The 15,051-nt window shown below is 45.7% G+C and overlaps 1 protein-coding gene across 2 annotated transcripts in view; it reads right to left on the bottom strand.

The window, feature by feature from the left end:
* Positions 1 to 15,051, bottom strand: part of nej (nejire) — a 93,875-nt gene that overhangs the window by 50,752 nt on the left and 28,072 nt on the right. For both annotated transcript variants that reach the window (XM_065451066.2, XM_070535150.1), the window contains exons 8-14: positions 11,596 to 11,713; positions 9,070 to 9,400; positions 6,077 to 6,462; positions 3,796 to 3,879; positions 2,618 to 3,096; positions 1,280 to 1,614; positions 618 to 736 (exon numbers count right to left, since the gene is read on the bottom strand). In XM_065451066.2, the coding sequence (XP_065307138.2) occupies positions 618 to 736; positions 1,280 to 1,614; positions 2,618 to 3,096; positions 3,796 to 3,879; positions 6,077 to 6,462; positions 9,070 to 9,400; positions 11,596 to 11,713 (1,852 nt within the window). The remainder of the gene's footprint in view (positions 1 to 617; positions 737 to 1,279; positions 1,615 to 2,617; positions 3,097 to 3,795; positions 3,880 to 6,076; positions 6,463 to 9,069; positions 9,401 to 11,595; positions 11,714 to 15,051) is intronic.

Below are 15,051 nucleotides of genomic sequence, written 5' to 3'. Positions count from 1 at the left end.
TTGGCCAATTAATTTATGTGTATAACTTCGTGATCAAATTAAATATAGCATGGCAAAAAGAAGCACTTTTTCTCTAGTTCAAATGGTCGCAGTAGGTGATGCCTGTATTATATCGGTTGTAATGAAATGTACTCATAATTATTCCAATGCTGATGTTGATAGTACCAAACAATCACTGCCAAATGCTGTCTAAACATTTTATTTTGAATTATTATACTGTATTTAGCAAGAAAAGTCTTGCTGTCTGAGCAACACAGCGTGGTTTTCGGCACATGAAACCACAGAATTTTAATTTGTATGCACACTGCCTTAGCAGGTTATGTCGTCCACTGTTGATTGAATGAAAGTTATTGCATTTGTGCTTCGGTTTCACGTTTTATCTTGCACAGTCTAACATTCAAAACCTGTTCAACAAATACTCTTGTCGAATAGCAACTATTTGATTCGAGCACCAAATTGAGGAGAGTATTTTATTTGATATCTGAACGTTCTGAATATTTGCAACGCCTAGGGCTAAGGACTAGGTCATAGTCGAAGCAACTTGATTTATTCCAATACTTCAGGCTCATAACTGACAAGTCAAAAGCAACGACCAAACAACATATTGATCAACTCACAGGAATTTGAAGTAGTTGAGGGTCCACAGGTTGCCGAAATGGCAAGGAGTGCGGGTCTTGTCTGTACAGTTTTTCTAATGTTGGCATTAAGGCTTGCCGCAACTCATCTGGCTTGAATACTGAAATGCATGAGCACATATTCTAAGCACTAGTCACCATATTCTAATCACAGTTTGTTGACAAAAACAAACAGCAGGCCTAAAAAGCACAAAAATAAGACATATCAAACACCACCACAGTACACTGCCCAAAAAACCAGAGTTATCACATGAGTACCTGCATATGTACTAATGGTGGTGTCAACACCTAAACACATGGTTAATCTTGACTGAGTGATTCATGGGGTGTAATGTCCCAAAGCAACAGTGGGCCTGAGAAGGACATTTAGTAAAGGGCTCCAGACTAATTTTAACCACATGAGGTTTTGTTTAGAGAGTACCAAATGTTAAGCACAGTTGCATTTTTTAATTTTACCTCTATCCAAATGCAGAGACTGCAGCCGGGAATCACCGTTGTGTAAAAACTACATTTCAGAACTTCAATATCAAACTAAGCCAAAAATCTTGGTTATTTCACCTTTGCGCACCTGCACAACGACAAAAGGGATACATCTCGGCATTTACAGGAGCAATACACATGCTAGTGAAGCAACTTCAGCACACCTTTTTTATTAGACCTAGGCTTTGGCGGTGAGCTAGCAGACATGGACGAAGATGAGGAGGACTCTGCTGCTGCGCTGACAGGCTCCGTTTTAGGGACTACAGGCTTGATATCAGGCTTGGCAGCGGGAGTGGGAGCATCACCTCCACCCATGCTGCTGGCTGGGGTGGATACAGGCTCCTCCTTCACCGATAGAGGCTCTTCCTTGACTGGCCCAAATGATGGCAGCCCATTTTCCCCAGGTCCGTCCAGCCTGTTTTCACCTTTGCCTATGGAGCGCAGGTCTGGCTTGCAGTCCACCTCCATCTTGCTCCCATCTTTCATTGACTTCGGTCCCCTGCACAAATAACCGCGCATCAGAAGGCAAATGATGGCACAGCAAAGGCTTAGAAGGCTGAAATAGTCCATGCATGACGTAACCCGATGTTAGCACTAGCTACTTTGACACATCTGGCACCCGGCTGCACCTTGGTGTGAATATGCCATTTTTCACTTCAGCGTTGCAGTTCAGCTGGTGAATAACAAACGTAGCAGCGATAACAAACGTAGCAGTAGACTATAGCTTTATGGCTTGTAGCAAACTGAATTTGACATTGTTTCGTGCCGAGTTTCGCACACCCGAGCAGACGACGGCGAAAATCCATCAATGGCATGACGTTACCACGGTCATGTGCAGCAACTGACGAATGGAATTGCGCATGGGGACTACTTTATTGCAGGCTTTTCTTCACAGCCATTCAGTGCACAGAGTAGCGATGGCACGAAAACTAAATGAGAAGAGTTGCTTTCAAACAAGACCAAGATGGCTGTCACCTACAACTTAGAACAGCAACTGCGCATCACAGAAAAAGGCCCTTTTTGGCACATTTGTCAATAAAAATACAGCTTGCCGACGTGATATAAAATACCATTACGACCAAAAGATTGGTCCAAGATGCGTGAAAATTTGTGAGATAATGTGTCAGACAGTGTATAATACAAAAATAATGTTTTCAAAAAAGTGACTTCTCCGAGATTTTTCTGTCTCTTAAGACCCGTGTCCCCTCTTAAAATGGAAAGCAAGGCAATATCTTGCTATAAAATCAAACACAAACACACACATTCTCATGTCAGACTGAACAGTTATAACTAGATGTTGACATTATGAATAAACCCTGCCCAAACAAATTTTTTATTCCTGTGCTCCCGTTATCATTTATTTTACACATAAAATGCAAAACCTGCAGTTCCTTTTTATTCTGCTTAAACATTTTTGTACAACTTGTAGCTTTCTAGCAGTAGACACACTACATCAAAGCAACTTCACACTAAGTATAGCATGAACAGAAAGTTATACTCACCCTGAGCTACTGTCAAAGTTTTCAATGGACTTCTTGCCCTGCGCAGGTGTGGTGGCAGCCGACCCTTCAGGTGTGGACAGGGTGAGTGACAGATCGGGGTCAGGGCCCCGAGATGACTCTTCAGGGTCCTCAGTGGCCAGGATCTGGTCAGGTAGTTGCTGAGATGGTGGTGGCAGTGGTGCTGGCACAGGAGCTCCCAGAGGAGTCGGTGGCTGTGAACCCCCTAGACTCGAGGGCACAGACGAGGCCCGCGGCGGCTGCTGGCTAGGCGGGCCCTGCGGCTGAGGTGTCGAAGCCTGGCCCAGCAGTGACGACTGCTGCATCAGGCCTGCTGTGCTGCCCGGTGGCGTCTGCTGGGGCGGCAGCTGCTGCTGCTGCTGCGGTGGCTGTTGTTGCGGCTGCTGTGGCTGCTGCTGCAGGTGCCCCTGAGGCTGGCTCACTGGTGTCGAGGTGAGCTGTGATTGTAGCATCTGGGACATCTATAAGAGATTACAGGCACCAAACATCAGCAATAAGAATCCGCACGCCAATTTCCAGGGAAGCTACATGGACTCGAGGTCATATTCTCACCTAACACGAAAGCTACAGAAAAACTGCAGAACCGGAATAAAGACACACAAAGCCTTAACATCGTCCCTTCCTTGACCACCAGGCCTGTCCCAAGCCCCCAAATCCTTTTCCACACTGTTGCCTTTCGAAATGTTCCTTTCACTCGCCCAATTTGCACTTCATTGTCATATTTTTAATTCTTCATTTTTGGAGGATGCCAGTTGCTTCTCTTTTTAGAGGCTGTAGAGATTTCTTTCTGGCTTTATATGTGGCGCCCCGATAAAATGGCCTCCTCAGAAACAGCATAGCGAGAGACCCCAAAACACACACCCGCAGGAGCCACTGAACAAGCTTCAAAGAAGGTCAGGTCTCAAGTAGTCTTGCAAAGCATCCCATCTTCCATCCCCCACTCTTGCAAACTCACCAAGCACAGTTCATCACAGCTGCAAAATACTCTTGTGTTTCAAGGCTAAAAGAGAGTAATACCAGCACAACTGAGTGCCCTATTTTCCACAACACATGGCTCCATTAGCAGTTATCATCCTGTCAGCACTCAATACTCAAATGCATAATTATCAGCCCTCATGACAAAGAACTAATCTTGCATAAGAGAGCACAAAGCACATCACCTGTGCAGATGCTCCAGAGCCTGTTGCACCGCCTAGTTGCACTTGACTTGTTTGGTTCATCAGCTGCTGGGCTTGCTGCTGAATCTATAAAACAGCAGGGCAAGGTGTCAACTTTAACAACGGACTACTCTGAATTTACAAAATTCAATGATCTTTCATTCACTTTGTCCTCATGTACAGCTGGTCACAACATTTATGTTGACTGCTTTTTATCTGTCCCTCCTCCAATAACAAAATGCACTTTTGAAATGCAGGGAGGTAAACAAGCATGTTTTTCGTTTTGTAACAAAAAAACTATACCTGATGCACGCCGAACACCATACTTGCACGAGTGCACTTATGACCTGCCCTTAACATGGAATACCTAACAATTCAAAGGGAATACAGCTGAACTAATGAACATATTTTAGAAAAAATTAAATTCTGGGGTTTTACGTGCCAAAACCACTTTCCGATTATGAGGCACGCCGTAGTGGAGGACTCCAGAAATTTCGGCCACCTGGGGTTCTTTAAGGGGGGAGGCTACACTTGAAATACAACTTTTTTATTTGTGGACAGATCTCAACGAAATTTTCACACATTGTGTATTTTAATATGCAGATTCTAAAAATATAATTAATTTTGCCATAGGATAAGTAGTTTCTGATATACTCCAAATGCATTGTATAAGCTGAGTCCTTTGTTTGGAGGAAAATTAGCTTCTAAACAGAAAACCCTAACACAGTAATTTGAGTATAAAGACTATCTAGGATGTTCAGGGAGTGCCATAAGGTATTATTCAATGTTCTAGGCTAATCTGAGCAAGAGTTAGAGCTCATCAAAGTTGTGAGAAAAAGATGCCATCTTGACATGTCAAGCATGTGACCCATTTCAAAAACTTTTTGAGAAGAGTGCTGCTTTGAAAAGGTGCATATTGCTTACTGCATACATTTATCTTTCTGGCAAAAAAAAAATTATGTTGATAGCTGAAATAGGACAGAAGCTATTTTACCTCCAAAATTGGAAGTCTGTCGGAATTGTTGTTTTGAGAAATCAAGGAAAAACGTTCTGCAACATCTTTATTGAGAACATACTAATAAAATCTCAAGGAAATTCACTAGGGGCATAATCTGGATACATCCTATCTTTTTGCCGCTTTTTGGCCAGCTTCCTTGCGCTCAAAGAGGCTTCTCGCTTCTTGCTGGAGTTAGCACTTCGAAGGTCCGGCGCTCCGGACGTTTTCCGGCGCTCGCTGCGCGCTCGCTACTTTCTTCAGTCGTGAAGGAAACGGTGCCTGCACGATCTGTGCCAACACGCGTGGCGTGGGCGGACGAAGTGTTGACGCTAGACGCGCCAGTTTGCAGCTCGGAACTCGATCCGGTAGAATGTCCAGGCAGACCAGCAACCGGCAACTCCGCGAGTATGACAGGCCTAGCCGCCTTCCGTCGCGCATTGCACAGCCGCTTGACGCGTAGTAGCGTTGAGACGACAATCTTTTCCAGCCATCCGGGCAGCGAAATGAGCATCTTATCAAACGTCGCGAAGCAAGCGGCTGAACAAACGTAGACAGCGGCGCGATGAAACCAGAGATAAACAAACGTAGCGAGACGCGGGAGCGGTCGAGCGCGCGCCGACGAGCACCGGACCAATAGGAGCGAGGCGCGCGGGGGTGTGCGCGCTTTGGCCAATCGGCGGCATGGACGCATCCTCCAGAAATGACGCGATAGCGACGGTTTCCCTTCACCGACGCCATTTTGAACTGGTGCAAAATGCGCACAAAGAAAACAGCTTCAAAACAAGCGCAAGATGGCGGCCATCGGCCACCGCGTTCGCAAATGGTGACGGCGCGAAGTTTGAACATTTTTGACCAAATTTTGCTGATTTCGCGTTCACCCAGGCCCCTTTAAGCGCGATTTTTTATTATTTCCCGATTAAATTTAGCTTCTAGATTTCGCGGAGGGATTCTTGAATGTATAAACGTAGCGAAAATGCACTTTTCCGAAAATCGACTTTTTTGTGATTTTTTGCCGTTTCAAGACCCGCGTCCCCCCTTAATGTGCACCTAAATCTAAGTACACGGGTGTTTTCACAGTTCGCAACGTATTTTAGAAGTTTATAGAAGAGACCTCTATCGTCTTCTGCTGGCCCTTGTACGTGTTGGGTTTTATATCAATAAAATGTTACTCATGGGCTTTCAGCTGACATGCAGCATAAAAACGTCTGTGGTATTCAACATCATGGCTCACTTATAACTGATGACAGAATATTAACGGGCTGTTAACTATTAACTGGCCGCACTCACCAGATGTCTTTTCATGGCTTCAAACTGCTGTGACTGTGGGAACTGGCTGTTGAGTGCACCCATGCCTCCGTCCAAGGATCCAGCCAAGGCACTGCCCCCTCCAGCAACACCCCCAAAGTTTGGCGGTGCTGCCGTCTGTGACTGCGGTTGCTGTGGTTGTTGCTGCTGCTGCTGCGGCGGCGGCTGCGTCTGCTGCTGCAGTGGTCCCCCAAAGCCAGTCGGTGCCCCTGGGGGAGCCCCTAAGGAGTTCGGGGGAAAAGGCCCGGGCACAGTGATGTTGGGGGGTGCCATACGCTGGGGTACTGGTGCGCCCAACGCTCCAGTGGCACCGGTCAGGTGGGAAGGTGCTCCAGGCTGCATCTGGGAATTGACAGCTGCACCCAATCCTGCAAAAAGAACACATTACTGTAGAGGATATGCCACCATAAAAAAATAAAAAGCAATGAAGTAGACAGTACAGTAGACAGTAGACAGTAGACAGTAGACACTCATTAGACACTACAGTAGACACTCGTTACAACAGACAATGAAAATTCAGCAAGAAAGGTCCATTATATCCGATGTCCAATCTATCCAAAATAAGGATCGAAAGTATGATGTGAAATGGCAAAACATTGCATACGGTGCAGTCCACTAATTACAGTCCACTTATAAGGATACCACATATAACAATATATAGGTTATAACTTATGCATTAATGTTATGAGAACAAAAACCCATATATAACGCTATGTTATTCACCGCATATCGGATGTAACGATCAAACTTCTGCCTTTTGGGCAGCGTTTACCATGCAGAATCATCATTAAATTTGCATTGCTATGTTCCCCTTAACACTTTCCAGTCCACGCCTATACCATTCGACAATATATATTCAACTTAAAAGTTTTGCCACGCTCCGAGCACTTCTGGACAGCTAGCACCATCCAGCACCTAAAAAAGGAACTATTTTTCTAGTTTCACGTTTGTGTTTCCTTTTTTCACTGCAGGGGGTTATTTAAAGCGTCTTTTAGCCGCACGTGACGTGTGCTCATAGTTTCGAACATGGCATCGACGTCGCAAGCAGCTGCCCTTCTGAGACTGTAAATTTCCATAGATTCAGATGAGTCTGAGTCAGAGTTCGATGACGCATTGACTCAGACGTTGATTCTGGTTTATTTGACTTTAGAACAGATCGCGAAAGTGTGTCAAAGAGCCCCAGAACATCAAAAGGTGTCCATCTATTTCCGATTTCCGTTTTCTACTTCGAACCATTACGTCGCGGCTGCGCTCAAATCTAAAGATTTCCAGCGTGTTCTAAAGGTCACAGTTCTTATCTGCAGGGTGTCAACGTCGTTTGGGCATGATCACTTGCTGGCGGCAGCGCAAGGGGCAGAGTTTTGCGCGAGAAGACGGCCAGGAGTTGACCTCGGCATTGCGTCCACAGTGCTGCATGGCGTTACTGGGGCAGTTTGCGTGGTGGCGCAATAGACACTTAGGCTAACGTTTAGCTTTGTGTATCAAGAAATTCTAAAAACAGAAAGCTTATATTTGCAGGAATATTTTCCATAGCATTTTTTTTCAAAATGTCTATTTCAAAATTTTTTATGTTCTCTTGGGGCAAAGCAGCATCGATGTTTTTACTAAGTTTTCTCATTTTCATTACAATCTTTTATTTACCAATTTTTTCTAAGTATTTATAATAAATGCTTGCTTGAAATTAATGCCATTAGAAAGCACATTTCTTCTCCTACAATTGATACCGTACATTCTAATATCAAACATTTGCAGTAGCAATAAAAAAATGTTTTACTAGACTACCTAAAAGCTGCCCATTTTCTCGCGGACAGGAAGTGTTAACTAAGACAGGGCAAAAAGTTTGCCTAAACGAGTTCGTATCGCAAGTTGGCGTAGCGTGCCACAGATGACGCCAGCTGCTTCATCTCCCCGTCGCAGGCAAGCATCCAGAGAAAAGAAAAAAAAAAAAAAGCGAGAAGCTAACCATGCCTGCGCTCCCTTTTCTGCAATCTCCCTCTCATTTTCTCGGCAAGCACGGAAATACGCCACGGAAGCAGCGATAGGTGCACCAACAAAGCTTAAAGCCATGTCGCTTGAGATGAAGCTGCAAACTTCACAAGAGGAGCTCAAACAGTTTAAAATATAAAATTATTATGAAAACCAAGAGCGCCATGATCCTGAAGGCTAAAACCAGTGGACATGCTGATCAACAGAAAAGGCGGGCTTCTTGCGCCAGGGCGAAAGCCTCCATGTGTGAAACCAACACGGTAGAAGTCGTTTACATTACCAAGCTCTGGAAGCATGTTGCTACTGGAGATAAAATATGTGGTGCTTCGTTAAAGGAGTTTCCAAGTGCAGACAGCGCTGCCTAGTTCTGCGAAGAATCTCCAACAGGGCGATCATTGTCGCAATAGAAGGCGGCATTGCGTGAAGGAGGCCAGCAACAGTGACAACAAGATTGACAGTGGCGAGTCTTTAACACCGACCCCAATGTTTACCCAAAATGCGCTGTTGTCAATCGCGTCGCTCATTGCTTTTACACACACTGAATTATAGTCACCAGTATTTGAGCAACAGCTGGACACAAAGCACACCACGGCTGTGAACCTGAAATTTCGGCGAAAGCGAGTGCAGATTTCAGTACTATTTCAGTGCACCTTATGCTTGACATGCTCTTTAAAGGTATAAATAAATGTTTTATACTTCACAGCGTACTTTCTACAATGTCAAGTTTTTTATCACAAGCAGCAAATTTGGTTTCAGAGCTACAAAGGTATGCTTGGCAGCTTTCTTTTACAATTAGTCCAGATATAGCGATGATTGGTTATAAAGATCGGATCTTTCATTTTTGATATCGTTATAAGTGAACTGCACTGTATATCGCTGTTTCACCCATAATAAGTCGCAAAGTGCAGTATCCACTGATTTTACTTTAAGCCTCTGTCGATTAGAACATCCTGTGCAAATATCACGTAATAATTATCAGCAGCACTGACCAGGTGCTGGTCCTCGGCCTGGCACGGTGGCTCCAGGAGCCAAGGTGTTTGGTGGAACTCCCATGGGAGGGGTGCCTGCATGCATCTGCTGCTGTTGCTGCTGCTGCTGCTGCTGCTGCTGTTGCTGCTGCTGCTGTTGTTGTTGCTGCTGCTGCTGTTGCTGTTGTTGCTGCTGTTGCTGTTGTTGCTGCTGTTGCTGTTGTTGCTGCTGTTGCTGCTGTTGCTGTTGCTGCAGCTGAAGTTGCATCTGCTCTTTGCTTTTGCGCCGCTTGTCCTCGAGCTCTTTTTGGATCTTGTATATCTTTTCCGCCAGAAGGTGGTAGTATTCCTCCTGCAGGAAAACCCAATTGCATTGCAATAACCTCCTTTGTCGGCAAGCACCATCTGGTTTTCAAAGTAGATACACATTTATTTACCTTTATCTTGTATATGGTGACCACAACCAAGAAATTAAAATCTATATAAAAAAAGAATGTGTTACCCTTAAACGAGAAAATGCAATACGACGTAAATGGGGCACAGCAAGAAGGTTAGAACCATACTGGCAAATAAATGCGCAGTCCTAATCCATGCAATGAGCCACACTCCTTATTCCTGGTCGCACATCTAAGCACAGTGGATGCTGCACTGTGACGGCCGACATATCTGCACATCAACGCGGTGCATTGGGGCATTTCAGTTTTCTCTTCAGTTGTTTCCGCAGATAATATCTGTTGTCCAGAAACTTGTCAACTTAGGAGTTGGCACCAACATAAAATTTGCTTTCCAGCACCCCGCAGCCTGTTTTATGGTGCTTTACAGCTGCACACACTGTGCACGAATGCTTTATGCACTCTGCACATACATTCATGCAGTAAGCTTTTGTCGCACCTGTGCCCCATGAAAAATACGGAGGTGTTATTGACTTACACACTTTGTACACATTTCGCACAAAAACCTTGGACCTATTTTTAAGTTGCACAATTTCATGTGGTCCACAATGTCCAAGGACAGCTTCACCTTTCCACAGCAAAGTACTTGCACTGTGCATAGAGGCGTGTTTCTGGTATAACTCTCCTCTTCAGTTGTTTCCACAGTCAGGTGTTAGGCAGAAGCTCATCAGCTAAACATCAGTGTCACAAAGTTCCCATCCTCGCACCTCACAGCTTGTCCTGTTATGCGATATCTACACTGCTTTCCACAGATATAACTGCCGCTGTAGACCACTTCAGACACGTGAGTATTGCACAAGGACTGGGGCCGTATTCTTAAACTATCCACTTTACCTTAGCTATCGCCTTAGCCACACCTCCGCCAATGTCGCACACTGACCGGTTGTTTTAGCAAAACCGGAAGACAAATAGTGTCATCTAGTAGTTTTGGCCTACATCAATTTGATGTGATGGTGTTGTTGGGTGCTCCCGGCATATATTGAGTAAACAAACACGTCTTTTCGCGATCGGTCAGTGCTGTAGTGTAGTAGACACAAGAGCATCGGTAGTTCATAATATATTTTGGCGGCAGTTTGCACATAGCTTTGCGCAGCGATATTTGTTGTGTGTTGATCGGCTATTGTATTGTGTTCCCTTGTGTAAGTGAGAATTTTCGGTGACAGTGTCTTGAAACAGCCGGCAGCAGGGCATGAAAAACACATTGCTCGCATGGTTGGTGGTGACCGATTGGTGGTAAGCAATTGTTGGTGAAGTGCAGTAGAAGACAACTCAGACGATGCCACTCTGACGGTGCACGATGGCTGACCCACACACGCAGAAACTGTGTTGCTCTATATCATCAAAAATGTGTTTCGCAACCCCATTAGATGTAGCACAATTTATTCATTAAAATAAAACATTTCCGACTTCCTTTTTCAGCTTATTGTACCTAAAGCAGCCGTAGCCAACCGTAGTAAGTGCACAGAACTCTTACTGCGGCTACTAACCTCGAAAACAACCCACCCGAGCCACTCTGCACTCGCACGGTGTGCTTTCTCATGCGTCATGAAGCGTTGGAGCGTGCGTGTTGTTAGTGCATGCTGTCACCACAGTCACCAGCGAGTTGCGATAGTATTGCCGAAGTGGATTGTTTGAGAATATGGCGCCAGCTCTCTTTACAGGTACTGCACACATTTACGGCAAGCTTTTGCCAATCCTGTCACCTGAAACGTACGCAAGCACTGTCAACTAAAGCATGCAGTTTAAATTCTGCGTAAAAAAAAACAGTAGTCCTTTTTTCTGTGACATCCCAGCTATTGTCCAAAAAACAATTTCACCTTGTAACAGCACTTCACCATGCAACAACACTCAGCGCCCACAAACTGCATGTATATCAACCACTTCGTCATTAGCACCAGCAGAACAACCTCCTCTTAATGAAATGGTCTTCCTTCGGAACAGAAGTGAAATATCTTTACCATGAACATACTTCATTATACTGAAAGTAAAAATTCATGCCATTCTATGGAGAATACCTAACCGTAAACCTATTTATCACATCAAGGTTTAACTGTATCCCATACTCCAACCAAACAATTTAAGAGGCATGCCATACCCTGCTGTTGGCCATCTCGTACATGTCTCCCTCGACCATCTTGGCATATGCGACTAGCTTGTTCATCCTCCGGTCCTGCAATGTAGCTGGCTCGGGGGTGGGAAAAATGGCTTGCACTCTGGAAGGGATAAAGCAAAACCAAACACTGAAAAACTGCAGCAGGGATCCAATTGCAATATATAGTGACCTGCATTTTTGTTACCTGCCAAAGTAGCTTAGTGGCTATGGCATTGAACTACTGAACTCAAGGTTTCGGGTTCGATTCCAGCTGTGAGAACTGCATTTTAGTGGAGTGAAATGCAAAAGAGCTTGTGTACTAATATTTAGATGCATATTAAAGCCCCACAGGTGGTCAAAATTAGTCCAGAGTCGCCAACAACACTGCGCCTCCTAGTTTTGTTCGGACTCAGTAAGCACATCGGCCGCATGCCTTTAGTACTGTGTGGTCGCCTTCTATAATTGTGTCAATAGCAATCGCGGTTTTGTCCACAGTGGTTGTAGCAACCAGTAGTTCCGTTTTGACTCCTTGCGCACGTCGCACACATGCTTCATAGAACTGCATAGTCACAAAATCGATGATTTCGTCAACAGCAACCGCGATTACTGCAAAAATTTTGTCCCGACCCGATGAGCGCATCAGCCATGTGCCTTCTGCACTGCATGGTGGCAATACATGATCGCGTCAATAGCAACAGCAGTTTTGTTTTGACCCGGTACAATGGCTGCGCACGCAATGTCACAAACACGACAGAAGCTGCTTAGGATTAATAGCGCAGTCTATATCGCAATAGACGGACAATCTGTTCGCAACCAGCTTACTGACGAGAAAATCAGGATGTGCGCACGACAGTGAAAAGCGTCTCAGACGAAGAGGTGCGTCACTGCCTTAGCTGCTGCGAGCATTGATCAGTCACGAGATGACGAGAATTGCAGCTTTCACCCTGCTTTCATGCAAAATGAAAACAGGGTTTGCTAGCTCATTCAGTAAATAAAAGTGTGTCGATGCAGTACAGTCAAACCCACTTATAATGATACTGGTTTTAACAATATATCGGTTTTAACAATGAGAAGCTGCTGCACCATCAATTTTTTTGTTTTCCATGGTGAAATAACCCTGATGCTGCATTATCAGTTATAACGATGAAGTACGACTGCTGGGTGTCCGTACTGCTGGGTAGTGAAATACGAGATCCTTGAAAAACAAAAAAAGAAAACGAGAAAGTCAAGCAACGATGGCCCTGACAGCCAATGCGCGTTCATTTTCCAGCCTTCTCTGTGCCTCTCTCCTGTTGCCCTTCCACCCCTCCAAACACAACTGGGCTACGCTTGTAGCTCTACACCGCACAACCCTCAGAAACATGAATGGACCATGCCAACTCCACTGGTTCCCAGATTGCTCACTGGCTCCTCATTCAGCGCAGTTCTGCAAACAGCTTAATCGCTCACATTCGTCTTTGTTGGTTGCGTCGAAATCGGCAGTGGCCACATGGTTTCTCAGCCTTGTTGGACTCGCCGCTAAAACGGAAGATGGCTGATCGGACCCGCTGATCATCGGCAATGCATGACGTTGCTGCTTCTAACCTTCCAAGTGCTTCTAACCGCAGCCGCACAGCCCCTGTCTTGAAAGCGATCTGCGACAGAGACGAGTATAGGCATCTAGGTGCACCACGCTGTGTTCTCGTCGCTTAGTTTGCGTTGAAGCGAGAGGCCGCATGAAGGTCAATTCCCTCGCTCCTACTACTTGGAGATCAAGTCTGTTGTCAAACGGCTCTTTCCATCAAGACTCTGATGTCTGTGTTTAGCCACCAAGTTGCGCAAAGCCGTCCCCGTGCGCTTTTGCATGTGATTCACGCAGTCCTCTTTTTCAATTGAGATATACCCATACACTTCATCATTTTTTAAAGCGAGATAACTGCGACTGTCCCCGTCACAAAGTACCGTTGTATACCGCAGATTGTGCTGCTCCAGTGATCGCCTGAAAAAGATGAGGGCAGCTTCAACCTCCATCTCCCCAGTTTTCTATTAGTGTTCTTCTGACACTTGTGGCCATTCTTCCAGGCTCCATAGGAAGGGTCACTCTCCTAAGGCCCCGACTCACACCCAGCACAGAAATCGCTCAATAAAAACAAAGTCGAGCACAAGTCCACTGAACAACTCGACCACGGTGCCGACGCCGATATGGGATGTATGACCGCGGGTCATCCATGACCCGTCATACGACTCCGCGATGTTCCCAGTATGACTCACGTTCAGTTTGGTGTAAAGTTCACAAATCGACTGCACGCAGTCGCTCGTCAGATTACGCGCCGCACGATCGACCGCTGGCGTCAACTTCGTCTTCACGTAGCTCTGCCACGTTTTCGTGTGAAGAGCCTTACGGCTGATGCCCATCAACGAGAAAACATCATTGAACGTGGTCTGTTGGTTCCCCGTTGCCTGCATGCACGTGTAGGAAAAACGTTCACAGCAAAGGGTTTCATTCGTTCAGCCCATGAACTTGCGGCGAGCTCCACACCGACGTAATCTCTCCACAGTTTGCTCACATAAAACGCGGCTTCACAGCGAGTCCGTATTCACGCTCGCCTCGGACTATTTCTAAGGCACCATTGCAGATATTGCAGTTAACTAAGGTTAATAAAGTGTTCACGGCACTCAAATCCACAATCGTAAACATAGTCCCATCAGGCAGGTGAAGTGCATCGTCAGTACTGGCACACACGAACTCGCGTTTCCACTCCGTCGCTGGAGCGGACGACAACTCCGATAACTTTGCTTTGGCTTTCGCTTCTTCCTCCTCCAGCTGGGAGGATTGCCGGTAGATCGTATCTTGCCATATGCGAGCGCTGGTCGAAGGGTTCGCAGCAGACGGACTTGTCACAGTATCCGCAGCAGCCGATGCAGTCGTTAGGCCTGCCGTTGCTACATCGACTATTTCGGTATTTGGACACTGAGGTTGTGGCATCCTGAGCGTTTTACAGTGCCGAGAAGCGTTTTTTGAAGTTTTCGACGAGTGTCCGTCGCACTTTCCTCACACCAAACTTGTGCCGCATCAGAAATCTGCGCTGTGTTTCAGACAACGCATCATGCTTTCTCGCTGACACGGGGCAAGATGGCGCACCTCAATGCGAGGCTCCAAGCGCGGAGCAGACAGTGGCCATGCAGTTCCGCCAGTTGGGAGGCAAGCTCAAGTCACGTGCACCAAGTGACGAATAGGAGGGCGTTGTACAGTGCAGTCCACTCATAACGATACCACATATAACGATATATTGGTTATAACTATGGATCGACATGAGAGTGTCATTTTATGCATTAAGTCTACAGGGAAAAAAAACATTTATAACGATAGGTTATTCACCGCATACCGGATATAATGATCAAAATTGTGCAGTCTGAACGGCGCTTTCCGTGTCAAATAATCGTAACATTTGCGTCGCTTAAGTTTCCTGAAACGAACGA

Source organism: Dermacentor albipictus, chromosome 3 (genome assembly GCF_038994185.2).
Source record: "Dermacentor albipictus isolate Rhodes 1998 colony chromosome 3, USDA_Dalb.pri_finalv2, whole genome shotgun sequence".
Taxonomy (NCBI): domain Eukaryota; kingdom Metazoa; phylum Arthropoda; class Arachnida; order Ixodida; family Ixodidae; genus Dermacentor; species Dermacentor albipictus.
This window is presented reverse-complemented; position numbering and strand designations above follow the sequence as displayed.